Source organism: Scardinius erythrophthalmus (genome assembly GCF_964197995.2).
Source record: "Scardinius erythrophthalmus genome assembly, chromosome: 21".
Taxonomy (NCBI): domain Eukaryota; kingdom Metazoa; phylum Chordata; class Actinopteri; order Cypriniformes; family Leuciscidae; genus Scardinius; species Scardinius erythrophthalmus.
Genome location: NC_138241.1, coordinates 1,422,518 through 1,444,808, shown reverse-complemented (window position 1 = coordinate 1,444,808; position 22,291 = coordinate 1,422,518). Strand labels below are relative to the sequence as shown.

The following is a 22,291-nucleotide window of genomic DNA, read 5'->3' as shown; positions in this document are numbered from 1 at the left end:
ATCACTGCAGAATATTATGTTGGATCAGTATGAATCTAACCCTTATTTTCTCTTCTAGTAATGTTGATAGCAGCCGGCGTTGGAGGAGGTAAAATCTAACAAACAAACAACATAATTTAATGATCTATAATTCTTTTTTTTTTTTAAATAGTCAATGTCATACTTGCCAAAGTAATTTCTATTTAAAACAATCTTACGATGTTCATCAGTTGAGAGCGGGGAACAACATAACACTTTTTGACTTACTGAGTTTTAGAGTGTTTATTTTTTCCTACATTAATTTCACAATATGTCTAGTACAATTATGTGGTTTTGTTTGATTAATACAGTGTAGCCTATATATTTCCTTGATTAACGTCAAAAGAATGTCAGTGAAATGTGACAAAATAGGTGAGGTATGCCTACATTATAACATGGTGACCATATGACAGATTCAAATGATATCTGATCTAATCAAAAAAATATATGACACAAATTAAAATATGTTCTCAATAAAATACAATTAACCTTTTCATATAAAATAATGTCATTTGTTATTAAAAAATAAACTAGTTTTGAGTTTGACAACAAACACACAGGAAATCAGCTCAAAACATAATAATAATCATTTCTGAACATTGACTCAGTCTTTATTAACCTTTTTCTCAAGGTTTCTCAACAGAATTCATAAAAGTATAGAATCGAATAGAATAGTTCTGGCAGGAAGTAGAAATTCGGCACAGCACAGGGATCATTCATCAGTGTGTGTGTGTGTGTGTGTGTGTGTGTGTGTTTCAGCGGGTGCAGTGGTGGCTGCTCCGGTGGTTCTGGCGACCGTGGGCTTCACCGGTGCCGGGATCGCCGCGGGCTCGTACGCCGCCTCGATGATGAGCGCGACAGCAGTGGCGAGCGGAGGAGGAGTCGCTGCCACGTCCCTGGTTGCAGTCCTTCAAGCCGCTGGTAATGGGAAGATGACCTACAGTAAAGTCAATAATGCATTTGATAACTTTATTTTCCTAATGAGTTGGTCTCTGAAACGCGCGCGCGTGTGTGTGTGCAGGTGCCGCTGGGATCCCGGCCGTGGCTCAGGCGGCTGTGGGCGCCACAGGGGCCGGTGTGGGGGCAGTTCTGAGCCTCCTCATCTGAGCAGAGTCAATGAAACATTCTGTTCAATACACAAATAAAATTCTCTTCATTATCGCACAGTCTGACTCAGCGTCTCTTTACTTCGCTCTGCTTACATTAGGACAAGTGTGTGTGTGTGTGTGTGTGTGTGTGTGTGTGTGTGTGTGTGTGTGTGTGTCTGTGTGTGTGTGTGTGTGTGTGTGTAACTGTTTTTAACCAGTTATTGTATATTTTCAAATATATATAATATGGCAAGCCGTTCAGGAAATAATTATATTTATCATATGAAGTCTGAATATATAGAATGAAAGTCTGAATATAAAACGAATGTCTGAATATATATAGAATGAAAGTCTGAATATATATAGAATGAAAGATATAGAATGAAAGTCTGAATATATATATAGAATGAAAGTCTGAATATATATAGAATGAAAGATATAGAATGAAAGTCTGAATATATAGAATGAATGTCTGAATATATAAAATGAAAGTCTGAATATATATAGAATGAATGTCTGAATATATAGAATGAAAATATGAATATATATAGAATGAATGTCTGAATATATAAAATGAAAGTCTGAATATATAGAATGAAAGTCTGAATATAGAATGAAAGTCTGAATATATAGAATGAAAGTCTGAATATATAGAACGAATGTCTGAATATATAAAATGAAAGTCTGAATATATAGAATGAAAGTCTGAATATATATATATAGAATGAAAGTCTGGCTATATATAGAATAAAAGTCTGACTATATATAGAATGAAAGTGTGAATATATAGAATGAAAGTTTGAATATATAGAATGAAAGTTTGAATATATATAGAATGAATGTCTGAATATATAGAATGAATGTCTGAATATATATATATATAGAATGAAAGTCTGAATATGTATAGAATGAAAGTCTGAATATATATATATATATAGAATGAAAGTCTGAATATATATATATATAGAATGAAAGTCTGAATATATATATATATATATATATATATATATATATATATATATATATATATATATATATATATATATATATACACAGTACCAGTCAAAAGTTTGGAAACATTACTATTTTTAATGTTTTTGAAAGAAGTCTCTTATGCTCATCAAGCCTGCAGTTTAAAAAAAAAAAAAACAGTAACATTATGAAATATTATTACAATTTAAAATAATGGTACTCTTTTTTAATATAGTTTAAAATGTAATTTATTTTTGTGATGCAAAGCTGAATTTTCATCAGCAAGTACTCCAGTCTTTGGTGTCTTATGATCCTTCAGAAATCATTCTAATATGATGATTTGATACTCAGTTATTATCAATGATGGAAACAGTTGTGCTGTTTAATATATATTTTTTGGAATACTTTTTTCAGGATTCATTGATGAGTAAAACGTTAACAGAATTTATTCATAAAAACAGCATTTATTCAAAATAAAGACATTTCTAACAATATAAATCGTTACCATCACCTTTTATCAATTTAACGCATCCTTGTTGAATTAAAGTACTAATTTCTTAAAAAAAAAAGTTATTGTTCCCAAACTTTTGAACGGTAGTGTATATTGTTACAAAAGATTTCTATTCTAAATAAATACAGTTCTTTTTAACTTTTTATTCATCAAATAATCCTGAAAAAAAGTATCTCAGGTTATAAAAAAAAATAGTAAGCAGCACAACTGTTTCCAACATTGATCATAAATCAGCATATTAGAATGATTTCTGAAGGATCATAATGTGGCAAGAAGCGGAATTGGCTCTCCGTAAATAATCTACCTTATGGTGATAATTGTCGACTACGCCACCCCAGAATACTGGGGACTAACAGCCCTAAGGGCGCACAGGTTCGTTGATCAAAGGATGGAGTGAGGAGACGTGAGTCATATTGAAGAAGAGAAGTACATTTTTATTTATCAACATTGAAAGTATAAATATTTAAAACGTCACAGCAAGATTCTTAGAATCAATTTTACAGTAACGTGCATAATATGTACCAGACACATAACCACAAACCTAGATTTAAATTGAGCTAGTTGACCAGGAGTGGAGGCACCTGGAGAACCGGGCTAGCTGCCTCAATTAGAAGAACCCCAGTAACCCAAACACACGCCCGCACACACGTGAGGATTGGATACAAGAAAACACGGCACTAGGTGTAAATCACCACACGCTAACAGCTAGCCTCCCCACTCCAGTACCCCCAACTCCTGCACAGAAAATAAATATAAACCCAAACTTATAAAAAAAAAATATATATAACACAGCAAACGAAAACAAAACACAAATGACTTATCTTAAGGAAACAAAGAAAAATTAAAAGCACAACTTCACTGAGACTCAGCAATTATAAATTACAATGCCCAGAATGAAGTATGAAAAACAATAAACATTCATAAACACAATATGCTGATGCACAATCAGAAGATCGAGCAGGTGGCAGCTGGTGAAGACAGACCAGCCAGCAAGCCGCACCAGCCCCGACCCAGTCGCGTCACGACACCGCGACAACGTGCACACAGTTAAGTTACTATAAACTAAACGTAGAGGCAAAACAGCAACGTAGTCACAATGGGCTTTATGCACAGCTGCACCACTTCCTGAAATTCAGGCAGGTCCTTTGTTTCCTGTCTGCCTTTATTGGACAAACTGATTAATCCAGGTGTGCCTGACCACCTGGATTAATCAGTTGGTCCAATAATGGCAGACAGGAAACAAAGGACCTGCCTGAAGTTCAGGAAGTAGTGCAGCTGTGCATAAAGCCCATTAAGCGCTTCACGAGTTAATATTGACGCTCAATCCCATTGAGTAGGCAGGGAGGACCCTCAGATCGCAGGATGGTCATCGTAAACAAATCATTCATGGTCGCACACTATGCGGGAATGCAGCCGCTTGATCCAAAACATACCGCTGTAAATAACATGCTGTAATAAGTAGACAGCGAGCGCACAGCAGACGGAAGACAAGGATACAGTCTAAACCGTCGGCGGCAACAGATGACATGACGTCACGGCAATACCACGACGCATATCCGGTCGCCAAAACGCACTTCTTTTATACTCCATACAAGGGCAGCCAATAAGCCACACGCATGCGCACGATCTCCCAATAGGTGGAGTTATTCCACCCTGCTACAATAAGACACCAAAGACTGGAGTACTTGCTGATGAAAATTCAGCTTTGCATCACAAAAATAAATTACATTTTAAAGTATATTAAAAAAGAGAACCATTATTTTAAATTGTAATAATATTTCATAATGTTACTGTTTTTTTCTGTTTTTTGTTTTTGTTTTTTAACTGCAGGCTTGATGAGCATAAGAGACTTCTTTCAAAAACATTAAAAATAGTAATGTTTCCAAACTTTTGACTGGTACTGTATATATATATATATATATATATATATATAGAATGAAAATCTGAATATATATAGAATGAAAGTCTGAATATATAGAATGAAAGTCTGAATATATATGGAATGAAAGTCTAAATGTATGTGAAAGTATGAATACGTGAAAAGAAAGTGTACATTTGACAATTCTCACTGAATAATGTGTAGCTTGTTTTAGCCTTTTGAATTGTGATTCATTTAAAAATGTCATTCCCTGAAATTTTCCAATACTTTGGTGAGCTACAAGACTTTTTTGCAACAGTTGGTCATACTCCAAACAACATAAACAATTTGGAGTCTACATCACGTCATCTCGAGGATCATATTTCCATTCTTGCAACATTATTAGCGCTTATGGGCAGTCATGTTCAACAAAATGTTGCTGAAAGAACATTATGCATCATTCTCGAAGGAATTTATGAATCTTATAAATTCACTGCATTCGCTCTTCCGCGATGAAATAGCGAATTAATTTCTTCATCAGTAGAACGATGTTGAGTACGGTTGCCAGTATTTTGGCCCGTACACGCTTTCGCCGGGGTGTTAATTAGATGATCGTTACTTAAAATTGCTGCTACTAAATTTCGTGCGGACTCGCTCATTGTTCAAAATGTGTATAAAAAATAGTAGATGAATTAACACAAGATGGCGCTGATAACATCAGATTTTCATTCCATATATTCAGACATTCGTTTTATATATTCAGACTTCATTCTATATATATTCAGACTTTCATTCCATATATTCAGACATTCGTTTTATATATTCAGACTTTCATTTTATATATTCAGACATTCATTCTATATATATTCAGACTTTCATTTTATATATTCAGACTTTCATTTTATATATTCAGACATTCATTCTATATATATTCAGACTTTCATTCTATATATTCAGACTTCCCACCACTGTGGGCAGGACCCCCATAAACCGAGGTGGGCGTTTCTTGAATTGTATCTGATACCCTTTTTCTACGGTCTGCAGGACCCAACGAGAAACATTTGACAGTAGCTTCCACGCTGTCAAAGATTCTACTAGAGGTACCAGCCTCTCGAGACTGGTTTCTGGATTTTGTTGTTGTTGAGCAGTCAATTCGACACCCTGTAACGGCGCACCGGCAGGGAGCGACCGAACAGACTGCTCTAACACCCTCCTCGGAGGGGGCGGGCATCCCGAGGCCACTACGTTTCCGGGTGGTCCTTGAGATATGTGCTCGCCGGAGACCGCTGCGCCCTGTAACACCGATGGCGGCAGGGTTGGCAGAACGGTCCCCTGAGGGTACCGAAGAGAGACGGGCACCGTAAAAAGAGGTGTTAACCGCTCTGCTTCGGGGGGGACTACCCTCATTAATCCTGAGCCCTCGGACATCAGGATTTCTTCCCAGCAGCCTTCTTGGCGGTAATAACGGTCCGCAGATCCGTTCTACCCCTCGAAGACTGCTGGGTTTGAGCGCGCCCTCCGTGTCCCCGAGATTTTTGTGGGGGAGCACGAGAGGACACGCTCTGCTTCTGAGTGGCACGATGCTCAGCACCCTTTTTAGATGAGTGAGGCTGCTCCCGCTCAGCAGCCTCATAGAAAGAACGGCGGGGAAGAAGCTTTTGAAGAGCAGATGCTTGTTTAGCGGCTTCTTGTGATTTTGCAACCGCAATATTTACTGCATCCCCAAATAACCCGGCAGTGGAAACCGGAGCGTCTAACAGAACATGCTTCTCTTTGTCCTTAATATCGCTCAGGTTGAGCCACAGATGCCTCTCAGTGGCCACCAGGGCTGCCATAGACCGCCCGATAGATTTAGCTGTCTCCTTGGTGGCTCTGAGAGAAACATCCGTGGCTCTGCGCAGTTCAGCCACAGTGTCGGGACCGATTCCCCCGCCCTCCTCTAAATCCCCCAATAATTCTGCCTGATAGGCTTGTAAAATGGACATCGTATGCAGACACGCTGCAGCTTGACCAGCGGCTGCATACGACTTATTAATCAGGGTGGATGTCAACTTTACTGGCTTTGAGGGAAGTGTAGGAGCCTTCAGGGAAGATGCCGTTGCTGGAGAGAGATAGCCCGCGAGCGTCTCTTCCACCTTCGGCATCTCCCCATAACCATGCTCTTTATATTGTGAAATGGTGGAATATAGAGAGGTGTGTGGTGTGTAAACTCTGTAAGAGACTGGTCTCCCCCACGATCTCGACACCTCGGTGTGGAGATCGGGGAAAAACGGCAGGCTCCTACGCTGGGGCTGAGCACGAGATGGCAGGAAGCATTCGTCGAGTTTGCTTTTTAAACGAACGTCCTGCCTATCCTCTGGCCACTCAATAGACAATCTGTCAACTGCTCTCGTGATCACATCGAGCAGTTCTTCAAAAGCATGAGACTGAGGTGGCGAATCCTCAGACTCAGCATCAATACTTACAACATCCAACTCCTCAGAGCTGGATAGTTGCAGTACTGGTGCCTCTATCGGGGGGGAAGTAACCGCAGCGCGTGCTTCCACACCCTGATGAGAGGCACTGGATCTGTCAGAAAGAGGCTGAGATAAGGCAGAGCCCGTCTCAACATCCACTGACAGATCCATTTGCGAACCCCAGGTCTGAGATCGCCGCCGAGCCTCAGCCGCGGCGGGACCCGAACCCTGGGGAACGTGGTCGGGATTGAACCGAGCCAAACGGGATCGGAGCGTACGCAATGGAAGCGCACAGCAATGCACACAGTCACCACCCTCGAGTGCTGACTGGGCATGCTCCTCTCCCAAACAAACAACACAAAGAGTGTGTGTGTCACCTCCCGTTAAATAACGCGGGCAGGGATGGACACACACTCTAAACTGCTGCTTGCTCGCCATACTGAATATAATATAAATATATACAGACAACACCAAATAAGACAGACAGATTTCAACACAGAGCGCAACTGAAGACTCAGAAAGCTTTCGTTTTCTGTTTCGGGCCGGCTTTTATAGCTTCCTGGTACGTGACGTCACCCGCCTCTGACGTCCCGCTACACCATTGGACTGATTTTACATGTGCTTCAAGACGTCATCACGCAAAGCGTTCCCCATAGCGTCATTCTCGACGCAACGGGAGTTCCCTTGAAAGGGAACTCGAGAGCACGTAGATGTGAATTTGAGAACTTGTACAATAAATATTCGTACTTGTACATGAACATTTACACTCACAGCTCCCATGTAAAAACCTGTCAAATAAAAATCTGAAGTTGAATGTTGAAATTTGCACTCGCAGACAATAGTCACAAACCTGTATTCTGAATCTGAAGCTGCAGACGAGTAGACACAAATGTGTAAAATGCCATTCACAGAAATACAACGACAGACACAAACTTGTAATATATATTTTGCGTTTAATCTTACGTTCACATTCGCAGTACTACCTCAAATAGACACTTGCAACTTCTCAAATCTGTCACTGCAATTTCAAATTTCACACCTTGACTTTTGCTACTCTTTTCGCGATATATCAGGTGCAAAACTAACTTGTGCACTTGAAACTGAGAGGCGGTGAGAGAGAAAGGGGGGCGGGAGGAGGGGGGGTCAAAGGAGCCGTTTTATTGGTTGGCAGTTAGCCAATGAAATGGGAATTCGATGATTTTACGAAACCCGTGTGCACTGAAACGTTAACATGGCCTAATGCATTAGACTGATATTAAAAGAAATAAACGATATTATCAAACTCAGTAAACACAATGCTTATAATGCATACTACAGAAAAGCAGATGAGCACAGAATATGACGAAAGAAAGCAAATGTGTGTTCAGTGCAAATAAACTTGCTTAATTTAACGAATTATGTTTTTTTTTATAACTGTTGGTCCATTAAGTCTTATTAAGCATTTTCTTGGTTTTCTATGGGAGGAAAACGTACAATTATACTCGTTTCATCCATATTCAGAGCTCAATTGCTTTGCTTTATTTGTATGGTGTTTCCTGAGTTTGGTCTTTTAATACCACTGTCTCAATTAAACGCATTGTGTTCATATTCTGTGCTCATCTGCTTTTCTGTAGTATGCATTATAAGCATTGTGTTTACTGAGTTTGATAATATCGTTTATTTCTTTTAATATCAGTCTAATCCAGGGTTTCTCAAACTCGGTCCTGGAGGGCCACTGTCCTGCACAGTTTAGCTCCAACCCTGATCAAACACACCTAGCTGTGAGTTTCTAGTGATCCTGAAGACACTGATTAGCCTGCTCAGGTGTGTTTGATCAGGGTTGGAACTAAACTGTGCAGGACAGTGGCCCTCCAGGGCAGAGTTTGAGAAACCCTGGTCTAATCTAATGCATTGAGCCATGTTAACGTTTCAGTGCACACGGGTTTCGTGACATCATCGAAGTCCCATTTCATTGGCTAGCTGCCAACCAATAAAACGGCTCCTTTGACCCCCCCCCCTTCCTCCCGCCCCCCTTTCTCTCTCACCGCCTCTGAGTTTCAAGTGCACAAGTTAGTTTTGCACCTGATATATCGCGAAAAGAGTAGCAAAAGTCAAGGTGCGAAATTTGAAATTGCAGTGACAGATTTGAGAAGTTGCAAGTGCCTATTTGAGGTAGTACTGCGAATGTGAACGTAAGATTAAACACAAAATATATATTACAAGTTTGTGTCTGTCGTTGTATTTCTGTGAATGGCATTTTACACATTTGTGTCTACTCGTCTGCAGCTTCAGATTCAGAATACAGGTTTGTGACTATTGTCTGCGAGTGCAAATTTCAACATTCAACTTCAGATTTTTATTTGACAGGTTTTCACATCGGAGCTGTGAGTGTAAATGTTCATGTACAAGTACGAATATTTATTGTACAAGTTCTCAAATTCACATCTACGTGCTCTCGAGTTTTGCTACTATTTTACCTTCATAGAGGAGCTGCAAACGGAGACGTGAAGTCGGACACTTTCTGGTTCCCGTGGTGACCGCTCACGTGGTGTTTGCATACTTTACCGCAGCTAAAGTGAAATAAATGCAATATTTGCCCAATAATAGATGTTTCAGAGACATTTCCATTCAATACTTTATGTACTGCTTCACACAGCGTCTGTTTGAACAAGAATAAAGTTCAACATAAGCTACTATTAATGAAGTGGAGTCTACGTTTTTTAATCAGTTTTAATTTGACAAACATGACACAATATAACATCGCAACGACATGAAAAGAGTGTTTACTGTTATACAAAACTGATTTGAGAGCTTTAGAGGAACTAAAGGTGTTCGAATAAACACGAAACACACGTGATCGTTGTCATGCGGTGAATCCGGCCAATGGTGGAACAGCTGTGTCTCATCAGCCCTCGTGCAGCCGCTCTTGAGAAGCTGCGCTGGCTGAGTTCTCCGGTAACTCTCGAATCGCTCTCGCGGTACTTTGATGGCATACGTCACAGTCACGTGGCGTCGGCGCTGTGTCAAGTCGGACAAAATTTCTAACCGGCATGCACTGCTTTAAGTCAGCCGCCGATCGGTCTGCGCAGAGCTGCATGAAGTCGAACAAGCTTTATTTAAAGCCCAGCTCTTGATTTGAGGTCATCAGAAATGGCTGACTAACACGCACTGCTCAGTGACCAATAGCTGCTGTTTTCACAGACATATATAACCTCTCCGGTCCTGTTTACAGCTGGTCTTAAGATGCGTTTTAGTCGATCAGATCACAAGTGGACGATGTGAAATACAGCTGTGAACGGGTCTAAAACGTTTTGAACTTGTCCACTTTTGACCACTTCCAGAGGTAGCGTAAACACTCATGTGGTGGAATGAGAACAAACAGCCACTAAAGACCGTCTACTGACCTAATGCGTAACATTATGGGAGGAGCTCTAGCCAGACGGGATTTAGACTTTGTCGGCTGGAGACACACGTTTGGTTTGAAGAGGAAAAACGTACCAAGCACAATGTTCTCTCACCCTTGCTGATTTCTAACACATTCTCACCGCCAGTATGTGGAGTGTGACGTGGATCGTGACGCGCTGACCCGGGCGTAGCATACGTGTGGGCTACTTGTTGTTGTTGTATATCTGCGATCGCCATTAAAAGTTTGACTAAACTAGTCTCTTGTGTCAGCGTCTCATTGTACCTCATCTAGACACTGCCGTTACCGTACTCACTCCCCAAATAGTCCGGTGAGGTCATGTGAGATCAGTTCACACTATAGACCAGGGCTATTCAATTAGTTTCATTCGAGGGCCGCATTATCAAATCGAAAAGTTGAGGTGGGCCGGTGGGTTGGTTTGGGGGTTTAGCTTATTTATTGAAACATAACAGTTTCAATAAATAAGTTAAAGTAACCCTAAAAAAGTGTGGTATTTACTTGGAAATGTGGTACCCAACAGTATGCAAATATATAAAACCATAATAAATAAAAAAATTGATAATTTACAGCTGTGTACAACTATTTTCCTTGGAACAAATATATTATTTATACAAACTTATAGCTGTTGGTGAGAATAATAATTATTTTATTTATAATTGTTATGCTTAAATGAAAATATTTTAGAGACTTGTTAACCACAGGCTACTCGCTCCCACTGTATAAAAAATGCCTAAACACAAGTTAAAACTATACGCACCTTTACAAAGACACTGACATAATTTCATAACAAGCATTAATTATATATTCCTCTACCCACCTAATAAAACTAATGCAATATAAATCACTATATTTACTATTATACTATATAATAATATAGTATATATATATTTACTATATTTATTTATTACTACATAGTATTCAATATAAATATTGCACATTTCTGCCCAACCATGGTAAATTACGACAGTACATTCATGGTAAATGTTTGTAAGGGTGATTAGGGGATTTAAAGTGTTCTAATTTCGTTCATGCCTCAGTGTTTCTCCTGCTTTCCTCATCAGTCTTGTTGGGAATGTTGAGGCTGTTTCATCCGATTTAATACTAATCAAATCATCGAGTGATTTGTGGTTTGTAACAGAGAGGTTTCTGTCGAACTGAAACGCTTCCCACTGGTTGTCGCAATGCTGTTTAATATAGTGTCCGGGACGGGGAGTAAACGCAACTCCGTGTTGGGCCGTGTTGAAACAACTAGTGAAACAACTGAAAACATCGCTATTTGTTGTTACTGTACTGGCCGAGAAACCGCTTCAGATGATTCAGTGACGGAGCGGTCTGAATGAATCCGAATAGTTTTAGACCGTTATGCAAGCGCGTTTAGAATCGAACCAAAAGAATGTTTCATTCACGAATGATTGGTATCGCTGGTTTAGTCGACATAAATTCGGGACACATATAATAACTGCTGAAATATTCGCACGTAAAACGTTTCTCAGGTCAAACGGAGCGAGTATCAAACTGAATTAGCCGCACCGCCAGGAAAAGAGGAGGAGGGAGGTTGGTGCCGTCGGGCCGCATGGAGATGATTGGCGGGCCGCCAATTGAATAGCCCTGCTATAGACGCTCATAAACGAGCTGCGTTGTGGTTATCTCCGCTGATGAAACGCGAGACTTAAGCCATGGCGAATACACACAGAGCACCGAAATAATGGTGCCTCACAAAAGCTGAGACTGTGAATTCATTTGAGAACCTCATTTGGCGTAAGAACCTCGTCTACACTTTATCTCTGGACACCGAGTTTGCTCCATTTCTTGTTGACTGCGTGCGCTGGGAAAGAAGACAAATGCTTCGATATTCAGAGGTTTTACCGATGATGACGTAGATGTTCCCACGGCGTAACGGCGCATGCGCCAACAAAAGGTCAGCATTTTTGAGCTTATGCTGGGGCAGATCGCTAACTACTGCACAGTTATTTCCCGAAATACTATTGTTAAGAGCTCTACATGCATTGATCACATATGGCAGACAATCAGACTACATTATGGATTCCAGTCGACTGGTGCACATTTGAATGATTTTTCTGCTGTTAAACTAGAGTCTAATGAAGGACCAGAGGATTTGTATCAGAGATGAATGTCTTTTGTTGAGGATAATCTACTACGCAGAGACTCTGGCATTACTCACGGAGATGAACCCATCGCGAGGATGAGGAGCTCTCCCCCACGATAGAAAACTTAGTTGTTCTCACTTGGCTTCTTCTTATACACAGCGAGTTGCTTGTAAAGCAGAGTTATGGCACAGAGTTACGGTCACGCATACTTGAGATATCTCAAGCCCTGTGTTCATTACTAGACGAGCTGCAGTCATCAGAGGATGCTAGAGCAACGCGCTCGGCTGTGTCTTACCCCCCAAGACAGAAGCTGGCTTCACTGGTCGACTCAGGAAATCCTGCCCACTTTTAAAGATGCTTACACACCGGACAATCACTATCTCAGTAAGTGCCCCTTTCTGCCTCCTCCTGACTGAGCTTTCATTGCTAAGCCGCGGCAAGTTGCTGGCTCACCGAGTCATTCTGACGGCGAGTCCGAGGATGTTGTAGCAAATTCAAAGTCCTCAGATCGGGTCTCAAAGAAATCTCTCAAGTGTCGAGGTTCCAGGTCTCAGAAGAATAACTTTATTGACAAGCAACAAAGTGAGATGCAGCTGTTCATCTGGCTTGCAATAGTCGAGCTTCAGGTCTTATACCTTTTCTTATCAGTAGGTAGCCAATCAGCTATCTTTCTTTTTTTTGCTCCGCCTCGAGATCTCGTTACCGTTAGAATCCTCTTTCACAGAGACATCTTTTTATTGTTGGAAAAATCTTTGGCCTCACCCATTTAAAAAAAAAATATCTCAGGTAACATGATTCCCTGCACCTGCAGTGTTCGGTGCCATCCATCATCTTAATTAACATGTTTTTAGTACCATCTTGTGTCAACCACCTATACACATCTCTCTGAGCTTGTTAGGTACTTTTCCATCCTCACAGACCCTTTGACCTGGTTTAACCTGGTTTCTGTCTGAGACACAGCAATACAGACTTTTACATGAGGCAAAGGAAAATCTCAAACACATCCCCCCCTTTGGGACGTATTCTAGTCCCACCTTAATGTTTGTCCCAGAATGTATCTTCATGGCAAAGTCTCCTTCTGTTATCCATCAATTATGGCCAAAAATAGACCATCCGTCTTTCTTATCAATAGTCTTTTGTCACTAAGGTACACTCTGGAGAAAGAGTGAGACCAAACATCTCCGCCCCCCTTGACTGGAATGGAGTAAAAGATCTCACCTTCCTTTTCTATTGTCATTCTTGAGGGAGAGATGAACATCTGTTATCCAGTTTTAATCAACATTTCTCAGTGCACAGATTGAGGGAGTTGTCCCACGGTGCCAGAGGAACTGCACAGGCGCTTCCGGTGTCCTGGAGTGCTATCTGGGTTGCTCCATCGTTGCCAGAGGTGGCCTGGTCCTGTCTAGGGCGCTATCTGGTGTTGGAGCAGACAGCGGGTTTTTAAACCACCAGTGGAGTCTGCCCATGCTGGTCCGGCAATCGCGCTTGTAATTAATTTATCTTTTTACCCCATGGAAACATTTCCAGTAGTCTAATACATGTACTTCACATTTAATTCATAAAAAAAACTTTAAAATATTAAAAAGGACACTTTTATTGTGAGTAAAGCGATTGAAAAGTGATAAAAAAATACTAAAAACATTCTTATCTTTTTTTCCTTTATATGTGTGGCAGCTTTAACTGGTAAAAAACTTTAACTCTAACCCTAACCCTAACCCTAACACTAAAAGGTTTAGTAAATCCTTCTTAACCTACACGGTAGCATGGATCAACAGACCACAGAATAAGGTGGGTTGCTACAAAGTCACTGACTACGCCACCCAGGGGCCTATTTCCAGGAAAACACCCTTAACATAAGAGCAAGGCTCACAGGCTTGTTGCGGCTGAGTCAGATATCAGACATGGGTCGAGAACAAATATAGAAAACTTTTATTCTCAATCAATAAAAATATTGAATTTTTATTCCAACCAATCAAAGAACTCAAAATCACCTTCACAAATGATACACGGACATTACCACTACAGAATTGGGTTCTGGCACTCCTAGATAAGACAGCAATCATACGTGCACACTCACACCACGGCACGCCACGCCACGCCACGCCTCACTGTGAGCACAGCATTCAAGCCAAGAACCCACCACCACAACACAGGGAGACGCTTATCCACGGCCGCTGGCCTCCCCAATTCTGGAGGAAGATACAGAATGACACAAAACACAAGCTAAACCAATTATATAAAGAAAACACATTAATCAAGACATACATCTTACAACACAGTATTAAAAGAGTTCACCACGTCAGTTCGGCCCATCTGATCGAGGTGCCTTGTCAGGCGATGACAAATTTCTTTACTGACTGGAACAGGTCAAAAATCAATTAACAAGTTTACAAAAAAAGAAACACCTAAAAGAATATAATCAGTATAAAATCACAATAAGCAACAAACATATAAAGCAAACAACTTGAATGAAAATCACCAATAAATAAAACAAATATACATACGAAATATAAATGAAACAAACAAAATCGATTCACCTAAAAACAAAATACAAAAAAAAAGACAAAACCTGCAGAACCTACTGGTGACCGCTAAGTGGCTGATCTCCTGTTGCACGTTGCTTAAGGCTTAATTCATGTTTGTTACTCACGACACATTTATACTCGATGGTGAAGGCACCACGCCACATGCCCCAAATCAACGGTCCAGCTGTTCCTGCCTATTAAACACTGCGAACGCAAACAGTTAGGAAGTGAACAGGCACCGTGCACCTACACACGAGAGGAAACAAATGAGTTAATAGCGCTTGTCTGCCAGTCCAATCCAGCAGCGAATAATATAATCCAGTCTCCTGCAACTCTCGCGGGGACAGGATCACAGTCACAGTAACACGGTCTGATGACGTATGGCGAAAATAAAATGAGGCAGACAGCAAAACAGACATCCAGACAGAAGTTTAGAGGCGACCCAAAGCCCACTGTAACGTCCCTTGCACGTTGGCCCACACCTTAAACAAAATACAGCACACACACAAGATATGATTTTAACCAACCAGGCTGCTAACAATCATATGGTTATAAGCTCAGTCAAAATATACCTGTAACACGACGGACTCACATGGCACCGAAACTGTTGCGTATTAAACGCTTATCCATGGGAACGGATATAATTGAAGGCATCCCGCAAAGCTCCTCAGTCCACCTTTTGACAACAATAGACTCATGAAATCCTGTACGACAAACCAACACATGAACAGACCACGATACGATCACGGCCAACAACTCCTACCTCACGGACATTCACAAGCGCCGCCGGAAGTACAGTGACTCGCTCTCTGACCAAGTGAAGACACACACACATAGCGTCACTACGGCCACTTTTATATATCACCCAATGAGCGCAATTAAAAACACCCCATTTCTTATTAAGGGAATAAGTCAGAGGTAGACAGTACTGCTACATATGGTTGCATTACCTCGTACCACGGGCAATGACCTGCTTCAAGACCTTGTATCGTCTCCTCTCATTTACATATTCATATTTTGTGGACAATTAGTGTGATTATATAAAATATACTCAGTAGGATTATATGTAAGAATATATGTAAGAATATACTCTGGAAGGAGTAAGAATATACTCTGGGAAAAAAAAAATTAAATAACTAACTCCCTACTCTACCCATGTTCTAATGATCTATCTAATTTTACCCAAAAAATAAAATACACAGTGTGACTACCTCCCTTTCTATTCAAAAACAGTGTCAAAATTGTTAAAACCAATAAAGTAAAAAATGAAAATAACAAGGCACCCTCTTCCTTACTCCTTCACCAAGACTTCTTACAGGAAGTCATCCAACTCGTCCAGGCCTGGCCCAATAGGGTACACTCCTGAGTTTGTGTACCCAATGTCAACTCCTGAACGTTTGACTGACACATTAATCATCTGTCTGGCAGTGTGGTGTGCAAACAATTCTAATACTGAATAAGAGACAAACATGGATCAATTGTCTTTAAAGATTATTTATTCCCTTGCAAGGAAAGGTCAGCAGTCATATAGTCATTACAAAGTGCCTGCAGAGTGTGACAAAGAGTGGGGGGTATCCTTCATTCTTTATAGTTGACTCCCTCTATGTCATCAGAGTGGCTAAATGAACAACATGTCGCATAACTAATACACTGATGCATCCTACTACCCTTGAGTAAAGGCCCTTTGTCTCAGTCATACATTACTTTTTGTCAAGTCAAGTATACAAGGTCATACACATACGTACATTCATAAGAGTTAATAACAGTTCCTTCAGTTCCATACAGTACTGTTCCATCAATGTAGCAGAGAATCATGGGACTCCGTGTCGTATGCAGTCCTCGTGTCATTTTACTACATTAATCTTATTACTATGACTATAAGAAAATTACACATATAAAACATGTTAAATTTCTTCCACAGCAGCCGCGTTGGCTAGCATAGATCTGAGGAAAGGTACAACACAACAGAACAGCAAAAGGAAAACAACAACCAGAGCTATTATCATTCCCACCTTAATGAACCATTTTTTCCAGGAACCAAATACAGAGTCAAACCAGTATCCAATGTTTCTGTCTACCCTGTATTTTTAGTAACCTCTTGTCTTAGTTTCTTCAGCTTCTTCATGGCTCTAGTAAAAGCTCCATCAGAGGCTGTATTATTTGGAATAAAGGTACAACAGTCAGTTCCAAATATCACACATACTCCTCCCTTTTCTGCCAGTAGCCAATCCAGAGCTTGTCTGTTTTGCCATGTCATTTTGCTGGTATATTTTAGCTGATGGCCTAAGGCCCCATGTGCTTGATCTGTGTAGTTAATAAATCTCTGCTGGTTATAATAAATATAGTTAATCCATTCTTGATTCTTATTTGGTAATATCCATACAAATATGGATTCCAAACCTGCTGCTACCTCATCTCTGGCTTTAAATTCATGGGGTATCCCTCTTGGTTGTCCTATGGAGTCTATCGTTACTTTAGGGTCTGGGGCATACGCTCTTTTAACTCTGCGTTTTTGTTCGTTAATGCTCTCCAGTTTTATTGTTTCATTGAGATCCCAGTCTATAATTCCTACTTCCTGAGCCAGTCTTACTCTGACACAGAGTCCTTTCCAATCTACTAAGGTGGCTCTCAGTCTTCTGCCTCCACACAACCAAAAGTAGTCAGCTATTGCTTAATTTTGATTTTCAAAGGGTTCTATTAAAGGAAAAGTCAATGTAGTGTTCTTACAATTGTCTTTAACAGTCATTATCGTCATGTTGTTGTTTACTGTTGCCGTGGCATATATTGTGCTGAAAGATTTATACACATTTGGGTTATAATACATTTCTTGATCTAGATGCCATATTATGGAACACTTGCCTTGGAATGTGCCCATATCCCGCCGCCCCTTAGTCTTCTTAAAACATTCATATAGTTTGGGGTTTCTCGTTTGGCTGGGTCTATTCTTACATCAAGCTTTTTGCATTCATTTCCTGTCACGGAGTCGACTGAACCATCACTTCCTCAATCTGCACCTGATCACTGCACTCCGCCCACCCGATCACTGTCACCTGAGTTTTGCACCAGCACCTGCACCTCATGATTCACCACAGTATATCAGTCCCCGTTCCCATCACCTCAGTGTCTGGTTTCGTCTTTGCTATGACACAAGACTACTCACCTGTGTGTTACCAGATTCCCCGTCTACTAACCTGTTGTCCTTGCCACCCTGGTCCTCATTGTCTTTGTCATCGCCATCGCCTTCTCTGCAATTGACATTGTTTCAACCAAGTCAGCTAAGTCATCTCTATTCAGCATTCCAAGTAAACGATCATCTTTATTTGCATTGCTCACTCTGCACATTGTAAATAAACCTTTGTTGTTTCACTCAACCTTTGTCTGCCTTCGTCTTGTGTGACACTTCCCCACCCTTTCTGATTTTAAAATTTATGGTAATATAGGCTCCCCAACATAGCGAGACATTCTGCTGGGCAATATGGAGTTGGTTGTCACAATACTGTGAATAGAATCTGACACAGTGTACGTTGTCATTGGTTTGGCACTATCGTTAACTTTTTCAAAGGCGAGGGTGAGCATAACACACAAGTGCTCTTTGTCGTCTGTTTTACCGTGTATTCTGCCCACCTGTACCATTCATTGTGATAAGCTGTATCCAATAGTTTCTCCTTTCTTAGTTCTGATTCAAAGTCATATTCAATTTTGGGGCTCTTTTTACATTGTGTCTGCTTGTTTTGTTACCTTGAGTTGGTTCAGTCATGTTATGGTAACTAATCCCATTCAACATTGGAGAAATCGATGTCAGGGAGATAAATATCGGGGAAATCAATCTTGGGGAGATCAATGTCCTGAAGGTTGAGTGTAGCAAACTCCTGCTGCTGGTGTGGTTCTCTGGTGGAGGGCCCGGCTTCAGGTGACTGTTCCTCTGGAGGCTTTGAGCTTGAGGCAACTGCTGCAACAGATGTCAATACTAGGATCAGTGTTAAGAGAGTTAAATGCAACCGAGTCTTTGTTTTATTCTTAATTGTTGTATTACTGCTTTTATTGCCTTGTAACACTCTCAATATTAGCGATGTCACATCAATAAAATACAAACAGTTCAGTCATCTCACGTTGCAAAGGTGATGTGTATTATATAAACACCCAGAAAGTACATATCATTAATCCAACACATGAACAAAGTCCAACTGGTCATGACTCATCATAGTTCCCAATGTCTTTGCACTAACAAATGAGTCGCATAACTCTTACCACAACCTTCATTAGTCCCAGACAAATGTACCCCAGTCTTTGGTGCTGCATTGCGTCAAAAAGTCCAATGTCACGAAACACTCCAAAACAACACAAGTAAATCCTGCCAGCGAGGCATGCTGCAAACAAGGATATCCACCTGGTAAGTTTGAGGTCCGTCAATTGGAAAAGTTCCCGGGAAAACAACACACCACACCTTGGTTCCTACCCCCTTATATACATATGCAATCACCATTCATGAAGAAAACACCAAACAGGAAGAAACAAAAACAGGAAATAATATAAGAGTCCAGCACAGCATTATAGGAAATGGAGTCAAGAACTTCATAGTATTAGAAACCAAGATACAACTTGATAACCTTAATCCAATTTCCATTCTTGCATAACACACTGACATAAATTAAATATAAATATGTAGAGGTGCTACATAGTTCCCTCCCCCAATCTATGACATAGCAGGAATAGGACCATAGTACCTTTTCAAATTAACAACATTAATACTGTCAGCTTTTTCAGGAGAACCCCACCTTATACTGTAGTTTACTGGCCCCAATTTCTTTTCCACCCTAGCAGGCCCCTCCCATTTAGGCACAAGCTTGGCTGAAAACCTGTTAGGAGCACTAGAGATAGGATGAGAACGGAACTAGACCAGATCACCTGGTTTAAACTGCGCATCTTTATGCCGGGCATTGTAATATCTGGCTTGTCTGGCACGTTGCAATCCCACTCTATGTGCTACCTCATCTGCCAATCTTCTTTGTCTGTCTAGCAATGTATAGGCAGCTTGATTCGGAGATGGTGATTTATATAAAAGTCTTTCAAGCGGACCTTTCAAAGATCTTCCAAGCATCAGTTGTGCCGGAGTTACACCAGTCGACTCATGATGTGCTGAGTTGATAGCGAATCTTAGCTCTGGAAGCCACTGATCCCAATTCGAGTGCTTATCTCCAACAAATGAGGCAATCATAGTCTTCAAGGTCTTATTTACTCTTTCGGTTAATTTGTTTGGGGATGATAACTGGTTGTTAATTTCTGCCCCACTCCCCAATCTTTACACAGTTCAACCAAAAGATTTGAAGTGAATTGAGGCCCCCTGTCAGATACAAGATATCGAGGTACCCCCCACCTGGTAAATATCTCTTCCTTTAGTATTTTCACTATCTTCGGTCTATCTTTTAATGGAAAGAGTTCAACCCATTTTGTATAGTAGTCAACAATCACCAGCAGGATCGTGTTTCTTTTCTTACTTAAAGGAAGAGGACCCATTAGATCAATTCCCAGCGTATGGCTGGGTTCTGTAACTTCAGTTGACTGCATAAGCCCAGACGGTTTGGAACATTCCCCCTTGTATCTCTGGCAAACATTACATGTTTTGACATGTTCACAAACGTCTTTGCGAACAGTAGGCCACCAGGCCACCTCTAAGACCCTCATGAGAGTCTTTAATCTGCCTAGATGTCCTCCCAAGGGGTTGTCATGGAAGTACTCCAAGAACGACTTCATCCAGACTTGTGGGACCACCACTTGGAATTTATGCCCATCCTGTTTTAGAGGTACTCGTCGATACAGAATGCCTTGATGTTCCTCCATTTGTATCCTCCCTGGTTTCTGAGGCAGATCTTGATTACATTTCTTCAATGATGGAATGTCAGGGTCACTAGCCTGGGCTTTAGCTATCTCAGACAGATTGTGTGGCAAGTCAGTAGTGAGTTTGGATCTTGTTATAACTATGCAGGGTAACACACCTTCAGAGCGGGCCGGATATATTCTTGAAAGAGCATCTGGTACCTGGTTGAGGCAACCCCGTCGATAGAAAACCTTGAAGCTAAAAGCTTGCAGACGAAGAAGCCACCTTGTCAACCTTGAAGACGTCTTCGGGCAATTAAAGGCCCAAGTCAGAGCTGCATGGTCTGTATAAACTTCAAACTCCACTCCTTCCAAGTAATGCCTCCACTTATCCACAGCCCAGACTACTGCTAAGCACTCTTTCTCGGAAGTTGAATAATTCGTTTCAGCCCCCTTTAGCATTCTTGAAGCATAGGCAATCACCTTCTCACCTTCTTCAGTACATTGGGTAAGGACAGCACCTAGCCCCACGTCACTTGCATCGGTATGTACCTGGAAGGGGAGTGACAAATTAGGCTGAGATAGCACAGGAGGATTTGTAACTGCACGTTTCAATTGTTCAAAACTGTCCTGACATTCCTGCGTCCAATTCCATCTCACTCCCTTCCGCTTCATACGATTTAAAGGCGAAGCAACATCCGCAAAATGAGGTATAAACTTGTGATACCATCCCACAAGTCCTAGAAAACTTTGTAGCGACAGGAGATCACCGGGCACTGGATATTCACTTATGGGTTGGGTTTTGTCAGGATCCACCTCCACACCATTGTCTGACATTATGTGTCACAAGAACTTCAGCTGACGTTGAAAGAAGTGACACTTCTTCATGTTCAGACTTAATCCTGCTTTACACAATTTCTCCATTACATCTCTCAAATCGACTAGATGTTGCTCTTTTGTCTTGGAATAAATGATGATATCGTCAATATACACAAAGCAGCTTTTTCCAACGATCTCACTCAATACTGTCTGCATCAACCGTTGGAAAGTGGCTGATGAGTTCCGTGCTCCAAACGGCATGGTCTTAAATTGAAATAGACCTGCTGTAGTAACAAAAGCTGTTTTCTGCTTAGACTCCTCTGCCATCTCCACCTGCCAATAACCTGACTTCAGGTCTAAGGCAGAAAACCACGTTGCCCCGTCCAAGGACTCCAAAATTTCGTGGATCATGGGCATAGGATAGGCATCTGAAATGGTCTTGCTATTTACCTTCCGATAGTCAACACAAAATCGGAATGTTCCATTAGTTTTCTCTACCAGAACAACGGGTGACGACCAAGGAGAGAGAGAGGGTTCAATGATGTTTTCTTTCAACATCTTTTCTACTTCTTCCTCAATAATCTTCTTTTTAAATGGTGAAACCCTATAAGCCCTGGATTTTACTGGAACTTCGTCTGAGGTCTGAATTTGATGTTTTACCACTGAAGTTTTTCCCAACTTTCCTGATGTTACATCCGGCCATTCCTGCATCAGCTGCT

At 40.9% G+C, this 22,291-nt stretch overlaps 1 protein-coding gene across 1 annotated transcript in view; it reads left to right on the top strand.

Moving 5' to 3' along the window:
• LOC308681649 (uncharacterized protein) overlaps nucleotides 1-1,183 on the top strand; it is a 1,899-nt gene extending 716 nt beyond the window's left edge. The window contains exons 2-4 of the mRNA XM_081350733.1: nucleotides 59-88; nucleotides 778-939; nucleotides 1,040-1,183. Coding sequence (XP_081206859.1) covers nucleotides 59-88; nucleotides 778-939; nucleotides 1,040-1,125 — 278 coding nt within the window. The 3' untranslated portion in view covers nucleotides 1,126-1,183. The remainder of the gene's footprint in view (nucleotides 1-58; nucleotides 89-777; nucleotides 940-1,039) is intronic.
• The last annotated feature ends 21,108 nt before the right edge of the window (nucleotides 1,184-22,291 follow it).